This window comes from Glycine soja, chromosome 5, assembly GCF_004193775.1.
Source record: "Glycine soja cultivar W05 chromosome 5, ASM419377v2, whole genome shotgun sequence".
Taxonomy (NCBI): domain Eukaryota; kingdom Viridiplantae; phylum Streptophyta; class Magnoliopsida; order Fabales; family Fabaceae; genus Glycine; species Glycine soja.
In genome coordinates, this window is record NC_041006.1 from 9,436,581 (window position 1) to 9,449,557 (window position 12,977).

The 12,977-nt window shown below is 30.9% G+C and overlaps 1 protein-coding gene across 2 annotated transcripts; it reads right to left on the reverse strand.

Annotated features, from left to right (window-relative positions):
- Nucleotides 1-9,127: 9,127 nt before the first annotated feature.
- Nucleotides 9,128-12,634, reverse strand: LOC114412291 (transcription termination factor MTERF5, chloroplastic-like). 2 transcript variants are annotated; one of them, XM_028376121.1, is made up of 4 exons: nucleotides 12,425-12,634; nucleotides 11,050-11,099; nucleotides 10,734-10,940; nucleotides 9,128-10,649 (listed from the first exon to the last, which is right to left on the reverse strand). In XM_028376121.1, the coding sequence occupies exons 1-4, from the start codon at nucleotides 12,496-12,498 to the stop codon at nucleotides 9,565-9,567; spliced, it is 1,416 nt and encodes a 471-aa protein (XP_028231922.1). In that variant the 5' UTR covers nucleotides 12,499-12,634; the 3' UTR covers nucleotides 9,128-9,564. The 2 variants fall into 2 exon arrangements, with proteins under 2 accessions (XP_028231922.1, XP_028231921.1); XM_028376120.1 differs by having other exon boundaries at nucleotides 10,734-10,967.
- Nucleotides 12,635-12,977: the final 343 nt, after the last annotated feature.

Sequence of the window (12,977 nt, forward strand, 5' to 3'; positions counted from 1 at the left end):
TGTGAGCATTGTTAGTGATGGATGGAGTGACCCGCAAAGAAGATCTCTTATTAATTTCATGGTTGTCACAGAGAGTGGACCTATGTTTTTAAAGGCCATCGATTGTTCAAATGAGATCAAAGACAAGGATTTCATTGCCAAACTTATGAGGGAGGTAATTATGGAGGTTGGACACTCAAATGTTGTGCAAATAGTGATGGATAATGCAGCCGTTTGTAAAGCAGCAGGTTTAATAATTGAGGTTGATTTTCCTTCCATCTATTGGACTCCATGTGTTGTCCACACATTAAATCTTGCTTTGAAGAACATATGTGCAGCCAAGAATATAGAAAAAAAACAATGTTGTTTATGAAGAATGTTCTTGGATCACCCAAATTGCGGATGATGCAATGTTTATGAAAATTTTTGTCATGAGTCACTCTATGAGACTATCAATTTTCAATTCATTCAATTCATTGAAATTACTATCCATTGCTCCAACAAGATTTGTCTCCACTATTGTAATGCTCAAGATATTCAAGCAATTGAAGAAAGGACTCCAAGAGATGGTCATTAGTGACCAATGGTCTTCTTATAAGGAAGATTATTTGCAAAGGCTAAATTTGTGAAAGATACTTTGTTTGATGATAAATGGTGAGATAAGGTTGATTATATTCTTTCTTTCACTAGTCCTATCTATGATGTTCTTAGAAGAACTGATATAGAAGCTTCATCTCTCCATCTAGTATATGAAATGTGGGATTCAATGATTGAAAAGGTGAAGAATGCCATATATCAATATGAGAGAAAGGAGGAGAGTGAAGGATCAACCTTTTATGAGATAGTGCACTCCATATTAATTGACCGTTGGACTAAGAGTAGCACTCCTCTCCATTGTTTAGCTCATTCCTTAAATTCAAGGTAATTAACTCTATACTTTTTTACTTACCTTTTTTTTAGAATTACATAAATTTTAATCATGTATATATTTCTTTTTAATTATAGATATTATAGTCATGAATGGCTAAGTGAAGATTCTAATCGAGTTCCTCCACATCAAGACTTGGAACTCACTCGTGAAAGATTAAAATGCTTCAAGAGGTTCTTTCTTGATGCGGATGTAAGGAGGAAAGTGAATATTGAGTTTGCCTACTTCTCGGATGGAAGAAAAGGTTTTGATGATCTTGATTCTTTAAATGATAGAGGTCAAATGGATCCAAAAGTTTGGTGGCTAGTTCATGGCGTTAATGCTCCAATACTTCAAAAGGTTGCCCTTAAGCTACTTGCGCAACCTTGTTCATCTTCATGTTGTGAAAGGAATTGGAGTACATATTCATTTATCTATTCTTTAAAGAGAAACAAGATGGCACCACATAGAATTGAAAATTTAGTATTTGTTCATAGCAACCTACAACTTCTCTCAATGAATACTCCACAATATCATCAAGAGGAAACTAAAATGTGGGATGTAGCCGGAGATAATTTTGGATCACTTGATGATTGTGGTATTCTTGAAATTGCTAGTTTGTCTTTAGATGAACCAGAGTTAGAAGGTGCCTTTTTCAATGATGATTGCTAGTTTGTGGAATTCTTAAAGACTTGAAGATGTTAATTCATCATCTTGCTTTATAATTTTTTTGTAAAGAAACAAAACGTACAAATTGTATAATGAGGTCTCTTAATATTTTTTATGACTCATATCATAGGAAAAGTTCTTTTTAGATGATGATGAATATATAAATCTTGATTTTCAATTTAAATCTTTTATACATATCACTCATATTTAATTTTATGTAATTTTATTTTATTTAATTATATATATATAGTCATGTCCGTGTCCTACATTTTGGACATTACAGGTGTCCACGTGTCTGTATGCGTGTCGGTACTTCATAGATCAGAGTTTCCAAAAGATTCATAATCCGTATTTAAAATTAAATGACACAAAAACTTTCCAACAAAAAAACAAAGAGAAATTGAGTCGACAAAATTAAAAAAAAAAAAAACAAAAGGAATGAAAATACCAGAGGTATTACCCCCCAAATTCAACCTCTTGCAGTGGAGAAATAAAAAGTGTTTTCTATTAAAAGGCATATGGTACCTGAAGATTGAAGAAATCAAAGAGAAAATATGAAGACTTGCATTATGATGCGTCGAGCTCCGAACTTGAAACTATATGATCCAGTTCACCTTATTCAGAGATCCAAATCAGACAAAACCCGAATCCAATTTATGAACCGCTTGTTTTTCCATGGGGCCTCAATTGACGGTATAAGGTTGAACGCCTGAACCCATAAAAGACCCAATTACTGTCTTGATTTTTTCCCTGTTTAATACTTGAAAACGATTTATAAATCGTTTTTAAAAATTCAAGGTTATTTTTGAGTCATTAAAAATTCAAGTTAGGAAGTATATTTATAAATCATTTTTAGAAATTTAAGTTCGGAAGTGATATTTCTGAAAATTTCATTTTGAATTGTATTGAATTATCCTTTAAAAATTTAATTAATTGCAGACTGCATTATACTCTCCCTTGAATTATATTTCTCGAAGAGATCTTACAAATCACTCCCAAAATAATTATTTTGAAAGAGAGATTAAAACATTTCAAAATTAAAATTTCAGAACAATGAGATCCTCATTGCCTTCAAATATGACATCGTTATTTTATTTAAATAAGAATATTTTGGAATGACAAAAAAAATAATGGAGCTCGATTAACAAAAACTTGCTATTTACACCCCCATTTATCAAAGTACACACTCATACCTCCTTTCTACCTCTCAATTACCCATTATACTTTTTTTCTTAAGGAAATATACCCCTTTTGCTTTCCAGAAATGTATTTCTACAATTACATATATCTATTATGGAAATGTATCTTCGAAATTATAATTCTAGTTCCAAAGATATACTTTCAGAGTAGGTATATATTTTTCAATAAAATATTACTTAAGAATTAAGATGGTTGATGAGAAATAAAAAATAAAAGATGATAAACTCTTATCTTATACCCATATTTTTTAGTCTTATATTGTACACCTTAATTTCAAAGCAAAGATTTTTAATTATGGTTTCTTTACTTTAAGTATATTCATTCATTTTCTAATTCAAGTCTGCGTCAACTATTTAGTGTCACATGAAATTAGTGATCCATGTACCTTGAAACACAGTATCATATGAAGGAAAACACAAAATATTATATAATAATGATGAAAATGAAATATTATATAATGAATATATGATGAAGATAATTTAAAATTAGGGTTCAAAAGATAATAAAGATAAAATGAAAATATGATTTTAGATAGGATTTAAAGAAAACTAATGATAGGATGAAAATAAAACTAATAAACATGAATATAAGATAAACATTTATCATTTTTTATTTTTTTCAATCATCTTAATTCGTAAGTGATATTTTATTGAAAAATATATAACTATTCTGGAAGTATATCTAAAAAATTATGAAGCATAGTTCTAGAGATACATTTCTAGAATAGATATATGTAATTCTGAAAAAATATTTCCAGAAAGTAAAAGGGGTATGTTTCCTTAAGAAAAAGGGTATAATGGATAATTGAGAGGAGAAAGGGGTATGGAGGTGTACTTAGAAAAAGACAGGTGTAAATAGTAAGATCGGAAATGTAATTACCATATCTAAATTAATGATTTACTAAGCCGAATTGTCGATGATTGTTAGTTTCAATTTGAACTCTATAGAGCCCTTAATTTTTTTTCTTAAAGAGACTCATTGTAAGTCATATTAAGTAATTTTTTTCTTAAAAATGTAAAAGTATTTTTTTATTCTAAAAAATGTAAGTACTGTACTAGTGCATAAATATCATTGTTAGAAGAAATACGGAAAGGGGAAGAAAAATGAATGCACGTAGGAGACCGAACTCATATAAACACAATTCCTATATATATCAACTTTGGTACTGAGAAATAGAGGTGCAGCAAGGTTAAATATGGAGAAGAAAGATTAGATTTAGACACATTTTTTTTCCTTTGTCAAGAGCATTTGATATTATAATTCCTGTTATAGGGAACGATGAATTGATAATTGATGAAATGACATTTTGCAATTCGGGTCATAACAAAAATGAAGTCATTTGTTTGTCTATTTCCCACCTATTTTACTCCTTTTTGCCATCAGTGAGACAAATAACTTCAGTTCATAGTTCATACATGTTCAGAAAGGAAGCAGATTAGAAGTACAGACAAGCAATAGTATGTTTAAATTATAGTTTTCTGAGCATGTAAATTGAGTTTTATCTACGGATGATATCATAATATGTTCAAGTGTTTAACAATAATATATTTGTGCTTGAGCATAATTTTTGCTCTCAAAATATGATTTAAGTTAAATCAATGTGTTTGTTTCCACTTTGTTGTAGGACTCGTCCAAATCACCTTCCACATGCAAATACAAATGCAAAAAACTCTTAGAAGCAACATCTAAGCTAAAGATAAAATGGAAAATACATATAAATACCTCTTATAAATATATAAGAACCTATTGAAGTGGTGAGGGAATGAGAGATGGAAAAAACTAGTCTTAATCACAAAACTACAAACTATATATATGATTAATCAAGATTGATTTTACTTAAAAATGATCTTAACCATTCATATGAGATTAAATACTCTAGATTAACTTTTCTTATGCTCTTACACTATAGCCTATATACATGATTATGTGATCATGGAAATGCAAAGGAAAGATGGGTTTCCCATATCAGAATGTGAAGATTTAAATGTTAGAAAATTAAAATAAAATAAAATAAAATAAATGAGAAGAAAATGTAAAGTTTTAAACTAAATAACAAAACAACACTAGAAAAATAATTTCAGAACATGAATCAACAATGCAATATATTAAACAATAAGTACAAAGAAAAATAATTTAAGGGAGAAATTTTTAATTAGCCTGAGTTGAAGCGCGCAAACACTATCCTTAGAGAGAAAACGCCTTCACTGCACTGGTAGGAAAATCTGATTGTGCTCCTCTCCCAAGATATGACAACCCGTTGGTTCTAATCGTATGCAGCTAAAGGATCCCCGAACCTTCTGAACATCAATGCTCTTACTCTCAAAAATAATTTTTTTACAAGAAAGGTAAGACAAAATTTAGAGAGAAAGAAAGCAAATTGTTTATTTTGCTTGTGTGTATTTTCTAGAAAGGATAAAAGAGACATATATAGGCATAGATCGTCTTATGCAACAACAAAAATCTCAAAGTAAAACTACGTGACCCTTGGAAACCAACATATAGATCAAGACAAACATAACAAATACGTAACAAACTGCATTGATCCACTAAAAGCAAAATCTTAGATAAGATAGGAAATTTAATTTTTAGGTAAGAGATTCTAAAACAAATAGTTTATTTTATAAAAACAGAATTAATATGAGTAACATATTTTTCTAAATTTTAAATTATAAAAAAAATATTTACTAATATTTCCCCTTGTAATTTAAAATTTTAAAATATTTTTAAAAAATAATTTCTATAGAAACGTAAAAGAAAGAGCATGTGATATTGTATTTCGGTATAAGGAACCTTCCGAGTTTAAACCTTATTCCTAGTGTTTATGAACATTCACCCAAGAAAAATGTGGTGACTTAATTGTCTTGAACTACACTTTCTTTAACCGGACTTTAGTATACAACTCATATAATATTGGTGTTCATTTAGGTTCTAATCAGTGGTAGCGCGTTACACGGCCTTGCGCATATATCTTGTTTCGTGAGTGTCACTTAGAGGTTAGCTCATATCTCACAGTAGCGACCCCATCACCACACTCACTAGGTGAATCCTCAAAGAGTGGTTTGTGACCCCCACCCCTACAATAATTGTCATCGGATTCATTAAGAGGTATTTTTTTATCGAAAATACACACATATATAAATACCTCAACCTTAATATTGCCACAATTTATAATACACCTTGTCATAAGAATGAGAAATGGAACAATTCCGCAAAATTTTATTTTGGTGTATTTTAGTCAACAAGCAATTTCGTTGTTACCCGTTAAACTTCATTCATGGGATCACCAATCACACGCAGACCGGTGTCCATTGTTGTAATTAAACAATGAGCTCTAGTCTCATTCCCCTAGACGACTCAAGAACTTGTTGGCGCATCAATCCTTTTGTAAGCGGATCCGTAATATTATTTTCTGACCTAACAAAGTCAAGAGAAATAACACCATGAGAAATCAAATTTCTGATAGACTTATGTCTCATTCTTAAGTGTCTTCTTTTTTCATTAATTTTTTTGCTAGTAACTTTAAATATAGCAACTTGACTATCACAATGCATTGAAATTAGAGGTATAAGCTTATTCAACAATGACAAATCACATAACAAATTTTTAAGAAACTGAGCCTCACTAGTAGCAGTATCTAAAGCAATAATTTCTGCTTCCATGGTAGAATGTGAAATAATAGTTTGTTCAGCAGATTTCCATGATATTACACCACCAGCTAAAGTAAAGACATAATCACTTGTCGATTTTGTTTCATCAGAATCAAAAATCCAATTTGCATCACTAAACCCCTCAATTACTTCCTAATCTACCAACTACATATGCAATGTCAGGCCTAGAGAAGTTTGTCAAATGCAACAAAGAACCAATAATTTGATAATATTATGTGAAGAAATTCCTTTACTCAAATTTTTCTTTAACTTAATGGATGAGTCATAAGGAGTAGAAACATGTTTCACATCAAAATAATTAAACTTATTTAATAACTTTTCAACATAATGTGATTAAATTAAAACCATGTCATCATCTTTCGCTATAAGTTTAATATCCAAAATCACATCTACAAGACCAAGGTCCTTCATATCAAAATTAGTAGACAAGAAAGACTTCACATCATTTATGAAATGTATATTACTACCAATGCAAATATCAATATGTCATCCACATACAAACATAAAATGTCACATCCACTATCATCAACATACACATATTTATCACTATTATTGATTTGAAAACCATACGAAAGAACAACTTGATCAAACTTTTTGTGTCATTGCTTTGGAGCTTGTTTCAAACCATATAAAGATTTAACAAGTTTGCAAACTTTCTTTTCCTTACCCGATTATACAAAGCCTTTAGGTTGGCTCGTGTAAATTTCTTCTTCTAATTCACCATTTAAAAAAAAACAGTTTTTACATTCATTTGATGAATTTCTAAATTAAAAACACAAGCAAGTGCAATTAAAACTCTGATAGTAGTAACTTTAGAAACAGGAGAATATGTATCAAAGAAATCTGCACCTTCTATTTGTTTACAACCAATCACAACAAGTCTTGCCTTAAATTTTTCTATAGATCCACCAGTTCTTAATTTCTTTCGGAAAAATCACTTACAACCTATACTTTTACAACTAGGGGGAACATAAGTAAGAAACCAAGTTTTATTAGTTTTAAGAGAACTCATTTCACCATAAATAGCTTCTTTCCAAAAAGGTGCATCAATAGACCTCATGATCTCACCATAAATTTTAGGATCATCTTCAAGTAGAAAAGAACAAAATTCAGAACCAAAATCCTTAACTTTTTTAGATATTTTACTCCTCCTAAGTTCAAAAATAATGTCCTTTTAGCATTACTACAAGATTATAAATTAGAACAAGAAGTATCACAAAAAGATTTAGACAATTTATTTTTCAAAGGAAAAACATTTTCAAAAAAGTGACATCTCTAGATTCCATAATAATATCATTAAAAATTTCAGATACTTCTGAATTAACAACCAAAACTCTATAAGTAGTAATATGCAATGAATATCCAACAAAAACACAATCAACAGCTTTTGGTTCAATTTTCCTTTTCTTATTAATATGGATGTTAACCTTTGCTAAACACCCTCACACTTTAAGATATTTTAGATTTGGTTCTCTTTTTTTCCATAGCTCATAAGGGGTTTTTTCAAAATTTTATAAGGTACCATATTAATAATATGACATGCAGAATATAAAGTTTCATCTAAGTGTTCATTTTATTGCTTTGTGTGTTGTATTTTCACATCTTTATTTTTTTTTATTAGTAAGGAGCTACATATATAGAGACAACTAGTTACTAACGTGTAACAACAGAATACTTATAGCAATGACAATAGCGTTAAACAATAGAAATTAAAAACCAAACAACAAACTTCCTAATTATAAAGACTTGTAACATTCACAAGGAAATTTGAGCAAGTAAAAGATAGCTTTCTAACATAGGAATAGAAGTAGCGAGATGCTTTTAGTTTTTCACGAAAACTAATTCTAAAAGCATTTTATCTTTAAAAAACATAATTAATAAAAAAATATTTTAATTATAAATTTCAAATTATAAGAAAATATTTTCCAACAATCTCCCACTAATTTAAAATTTAAAGAAATAAAATAATATAATAAAAATATTTTTAATAGAGCATAATACATTGTGTTTTCATCCATTAATTTTTCATGCTTACTAGAAAAGACTATATAAGAAGAAAGTAATTTTTCTCTCTAAGAAGATTAGAAAATTAAAATAAAATAAAAGAAATAAATGAGAAGAAAATGCAAAGCTTTAAACTAAATAATAGAACAACAGTAGCAAAATAACTTCAATTGACAGAACATGAATCACCAATGCAATATATAATACAATAAGCACAAAGAAAAATAATTTAAGAAAGAAATTTTTAATTAATCTAGGTTGAAGTGCGCGAACGTCCTTAAAGAGAAAACACACTCACTGCACATGTAGGAAAATCTGATTGTACTCCTCTCTCAAGATACGACAACATGTTGGTTCTGATTGTGTGCAGCGAAAGAATCCCCGAACCTTTTTAACACCAATATTCTTACTCTCAAAAATAATTTTTTTGAAAGAAAGGAAAAGACAAAATTTAGAGAGAAAGAAAGAAAATTGTTAATTATGCTTGCGTGTATTTTCTAGAGAGAAGAAAAGAGATATACATAGACGTAGACCCCTCATACAACAACAAACTACATTGACCCACTAAAAGTAAAATATTAGAAAAGATAGGAAATCTAATTTTACGGAACAAATTCTAAAACAAATAGTTTATTTTATAAAAACAGAATTAATAAGAGTAACATATTTTTATACTTTTAAAATATAAAACAAATATGTATTAATATTAAATACTGTCATCAGTCACCTATTTTACTCAGAAATACACCGTAAGCACTCCAGTTAGTATAAGGAGATAAAATCAATCAATCACATACAACAGCAGCAATTGGCAAGTAGAGCTAACCAGGTCAGTGTCATTCATGTAAAGAGACTTGGTTACAAATTGTGAATTCAGGAGCTAACATGCTCTAAATCACTCCAATACAGCTTAATTTCATGGGCATGAAATGTATTTTGGTTTCAGGAGCTAGCTATAGATTGACCATGTTCCAGTATAACCGCAACTTTTCACTTCACATAAATTCGCAGCCATTGCGCCATCAATATCCCCAAAAGCAAAAATCATGAAGTTGAGCATCTTCTAACCTGAAACATTGCCTCAAAGCCTCATTTTCCAATATCTGATTGAGCAACTTTGCTACTATAACTAGAATCCTAACTCACTTGCATTTTCTTCATTTTCTTTTTCAAGGCTTCATCAAAGTTGCTGCTTGACAGTGAAAGAACCTGGTTCAGCAGTAACTTCACTCCAGATTTTGTCATAATTTCAAATCTAGGTTTAATCCTTTCCTCTAAATTGTACCCAAAATATTGTGGGAACTTAACCAACTCAGATTTTGGGTAACCTGTGGTCAAGAAGAAATCCCATTTTGGTATCAAATTTTCAGTCAAGCTGAATGTATACAAGGCTCCATATCTTGAAATCATGGTCCCAATTTCTTCCAAAGTGTATCCCCTCTCCAAGAAAAATTCTGTTACAGGCTTTAGGTTGGTCTCAATGCTAAGACCAAAATTCTGTGGGCATCTGAAGAGAAGAATGCCAACATCAACCCCCAAAGAACGGAAGTACTTAGCTGTGGGTCGGAGATTGTCCTCTACACTGTAACTAACAATATTGGGGCAGCGAGTTAAAATCTTACCTATACCCTCTTCTGAGAGGCCTAATTCAAGGAGAAAATCTATGCTTTCCATCACTTTTGGCCTGCTATAAGTTAGCAGTGCTGGGAAGCGATAGATCACCTTTGGCCATTGGTTTTTGTCAACACCCAAAGATTCGAAAAACTTCATGGTGGGTTTAAGATTTTCAGATAGACTGATTCCACATAATTGAGGTCTTTTAGTGAGGATAGTGGGAATGTTCTCTTTTGGCACTCCAAGTTCAAGAAAAAACTCAACCACTGGCTTAATTTTACCCTCCAAGCTATAGTAGGCAAAAGATGGGAATCGTCGTGTGATACTCCTAATCTGCTCAATATCCATACCAAGTTCCATGAGATAGACAATATGAGGGCGAAGATTTCCACCATCGGGGTCTGTCTCACTCACTCGAGACACAGCTTTAAGCTTCTTAGAGTCTAACACTGGATTAGAAGGAGGAACCAGCACAGCCGATTTATCCTTACCAGGAGGATTTGGATAGTTTTCCACTACATCCACTAGGATGTCTCCATGCTCTTCAAAAAGAGATTCAAGATAAGGGATAAGTGCATCCCTGATCTCTAGAGTTGTAAGCTCTCTCCCTGTTCATGTCAATGAAACTGTGATTAGCAGGACCCAACGTGGATGAAAGTTATGAAATAGAGTAATTAATTGTTGTGACAAACCTGCGAGATACCAAGATTTGTGTTTAGAGTGAAGCCTTGAGACAAGGTGATCAATAAAATGATCTGACTTCTTGCTGGTTCTAGCAGCAATTGCATTGCTCAAACCTTGTTTCTTCAAAAACAAGGTCAACACAGCCTTGGCTTCTTCCTTTTCTGCTACTAATAGAGTGGGAGACACCACTTTTAAATTCAACGATCCATCTATGCCTGAGTAAAAAACACCACCATGAAGGTCTATACTTATTAGAATAGTACACAAACCTCATGGCAATCACAACATTTAAAAATAAATATACAAAAAGAAAAAAATGCTAACCAGATTTTGCCTGGCAAAAGAAGACCTTTGCAGGAAAGGGAAGTTGAGCCCTGATGTAAAATATTCATAAGAGGGAAAAAAGTTCAAGTTTCTATAATATCAGAAAGAAGAAAAACAGAAAACAGATATAAGAGATTGAAAATCCTAGCATCTTCTAATAGACAGTAAGACAGAAAAGAAAAACAAGAACATATCAGTGTAGTCAAAGTAGTTTAGGGTATATTTGGATAAACAACTTAATTAAGCACTTGTTGAATAAATGCTTCTCATATAAGCATTATGTATAAGTTGTTCTATAATTGAAGAGAAAACAGGGTTATAAGCACTTATGTATAAGTTGTTTTTAAATATAAGTTGTGTTCATAAGCAATTCTAAAAAGCTTATTTAAATAATCTGAAAACAACTTATGGACATATCATAAGTTATTCTTGTGAATTCTCCTAAACATTTACACAACATAAGAAAAGTCTGTTGTGAAACAAGCCTTTCCAAACATACCCTAATGGCATTTTAAAGAGCTTGTTTAAGCTTGTAAAAATGGATCTCTTTTTTAATAAGATTTCACAAGAAAGATCGTTAGCATAAATTCATTTTAGAATGATTCAAATCCTCCAACAACATCCACTTACTGATCCTCCTGCTCAATATAAAAAGTATTGATATTTTCATGTTTCTAATACATTAAATAGATTAATATTTTTTAATAAAGTATGAGGAAGATTTATTGGAGGATATATGTTAGACAAGCCAGCTGACTCCTCCTAAGATCAAGAGCTGTTATGCTTATCAGTTTGTTATCAGCCTGAAATGTATTTGCTTTGAATTGTAGATAGCATTAATCAGGTTGTTACTATTTTAAATCTAAATGTGCTAAATCTTATCTTTGTAATCCTTCTGTATATATACACTTCCAAAGCAATACAAAAGTTGAGCCATTATTATTCAATTCCCAACCTGGTATCAGATTTGCTCTAGCTTCACATCCTACCACTAACGCTCCCAACTCTTCCGCATCATCCCTCCTTTAGAATATACCATTATTCTTGTTTTTTCATCTTATGTAAGTAACCAAAGTTGTGAATAAGCTCTTACAAAACAAGTACTTTACCCAAACCCTCCCTTAGACAAATCTTATTTGGCTTATGGCAAATGATCAGAATTCACATAGACCCAGATACCCCACTTCCTCCAATTCTGCATCCACAAACACAAATACACCCCCACAAGCTCATTAAGCCCATGAGTTCCCTCCTCCCTCTTGATTCTCTCTTTTAGGATTTTAAAATTGACAGAGTAAACAACATGAAAAATTGAACTAGAGATAAATACTGGGCATGCATGAAAATCCCATAGTATGGAGTGAAGAAAGAGTACCTTGTGGTAGTGTTTGAGAAAAATCTTGTGCAACGAAAATGGTGGGGTGGCTGAATTGAGGAGAAAGTCTTCATCTTAGTAAGTTTGAATTAATGTGATATCGCTGATATCATATCATATGGCAAATGAAAAAGAAAGGTTAAATTTTCATTGTATCACTGCCTGGAGACAATCGAGGTTCGACCGAATCACGAGAGATAAGGTAAGATAGATATTGGCCACGTGTGAAATACTTTAACACATAAAAGATATAGAGTATCATATGATTCGTTTACTACGATATTACTATTTTTATATATATAAATTATCTTTTCTTTTATTATTTTGTTACATTTTTATGTTTTTGATATTACTTACTAAGGCCTGGTTTGGGTCATTTTTCATTAGTTTTAAAAATTTTAAAAATAAAAACAGTTTTCATTTTGACTTTTTAGTTTACACTTTTGTTTTTAATTTTTAAAAAGTTGTTATAAATTGTAAGATGAATAAATGACTTAATTGTTTTATTTATTTTATTTTATTATTAAATAATGGTGGTGGACATACAAATAGG

What these genes read in the sequence shown, in the direction of transcription:
- LOC114412291 (XM_028376120.1), bottom strand. Translation starts at nt 12,498, where the DNA reads ATGAAGACTTTCTCCTCAATTCAGCCACCCCACCATTTTCGTTGCACA. An exon ending in TTCTCAAACACTACCACAAG is followed by an intron (nt 11,100 to 12,424) that starts GTACTCTTTCTT and finishes ATTTTACATCAG; the next exon opens with GGCTCAACTTCCCTTTCCTG. An exon ending in CAAATCTTGGTATCTCGCAG is followed by an intron (nt 10,650 to 10,733) that starts GTTTGTCACAAC and finishes TGACATGAACAG; the next exon opens with GGAGAGAGCTTACAACTCTA.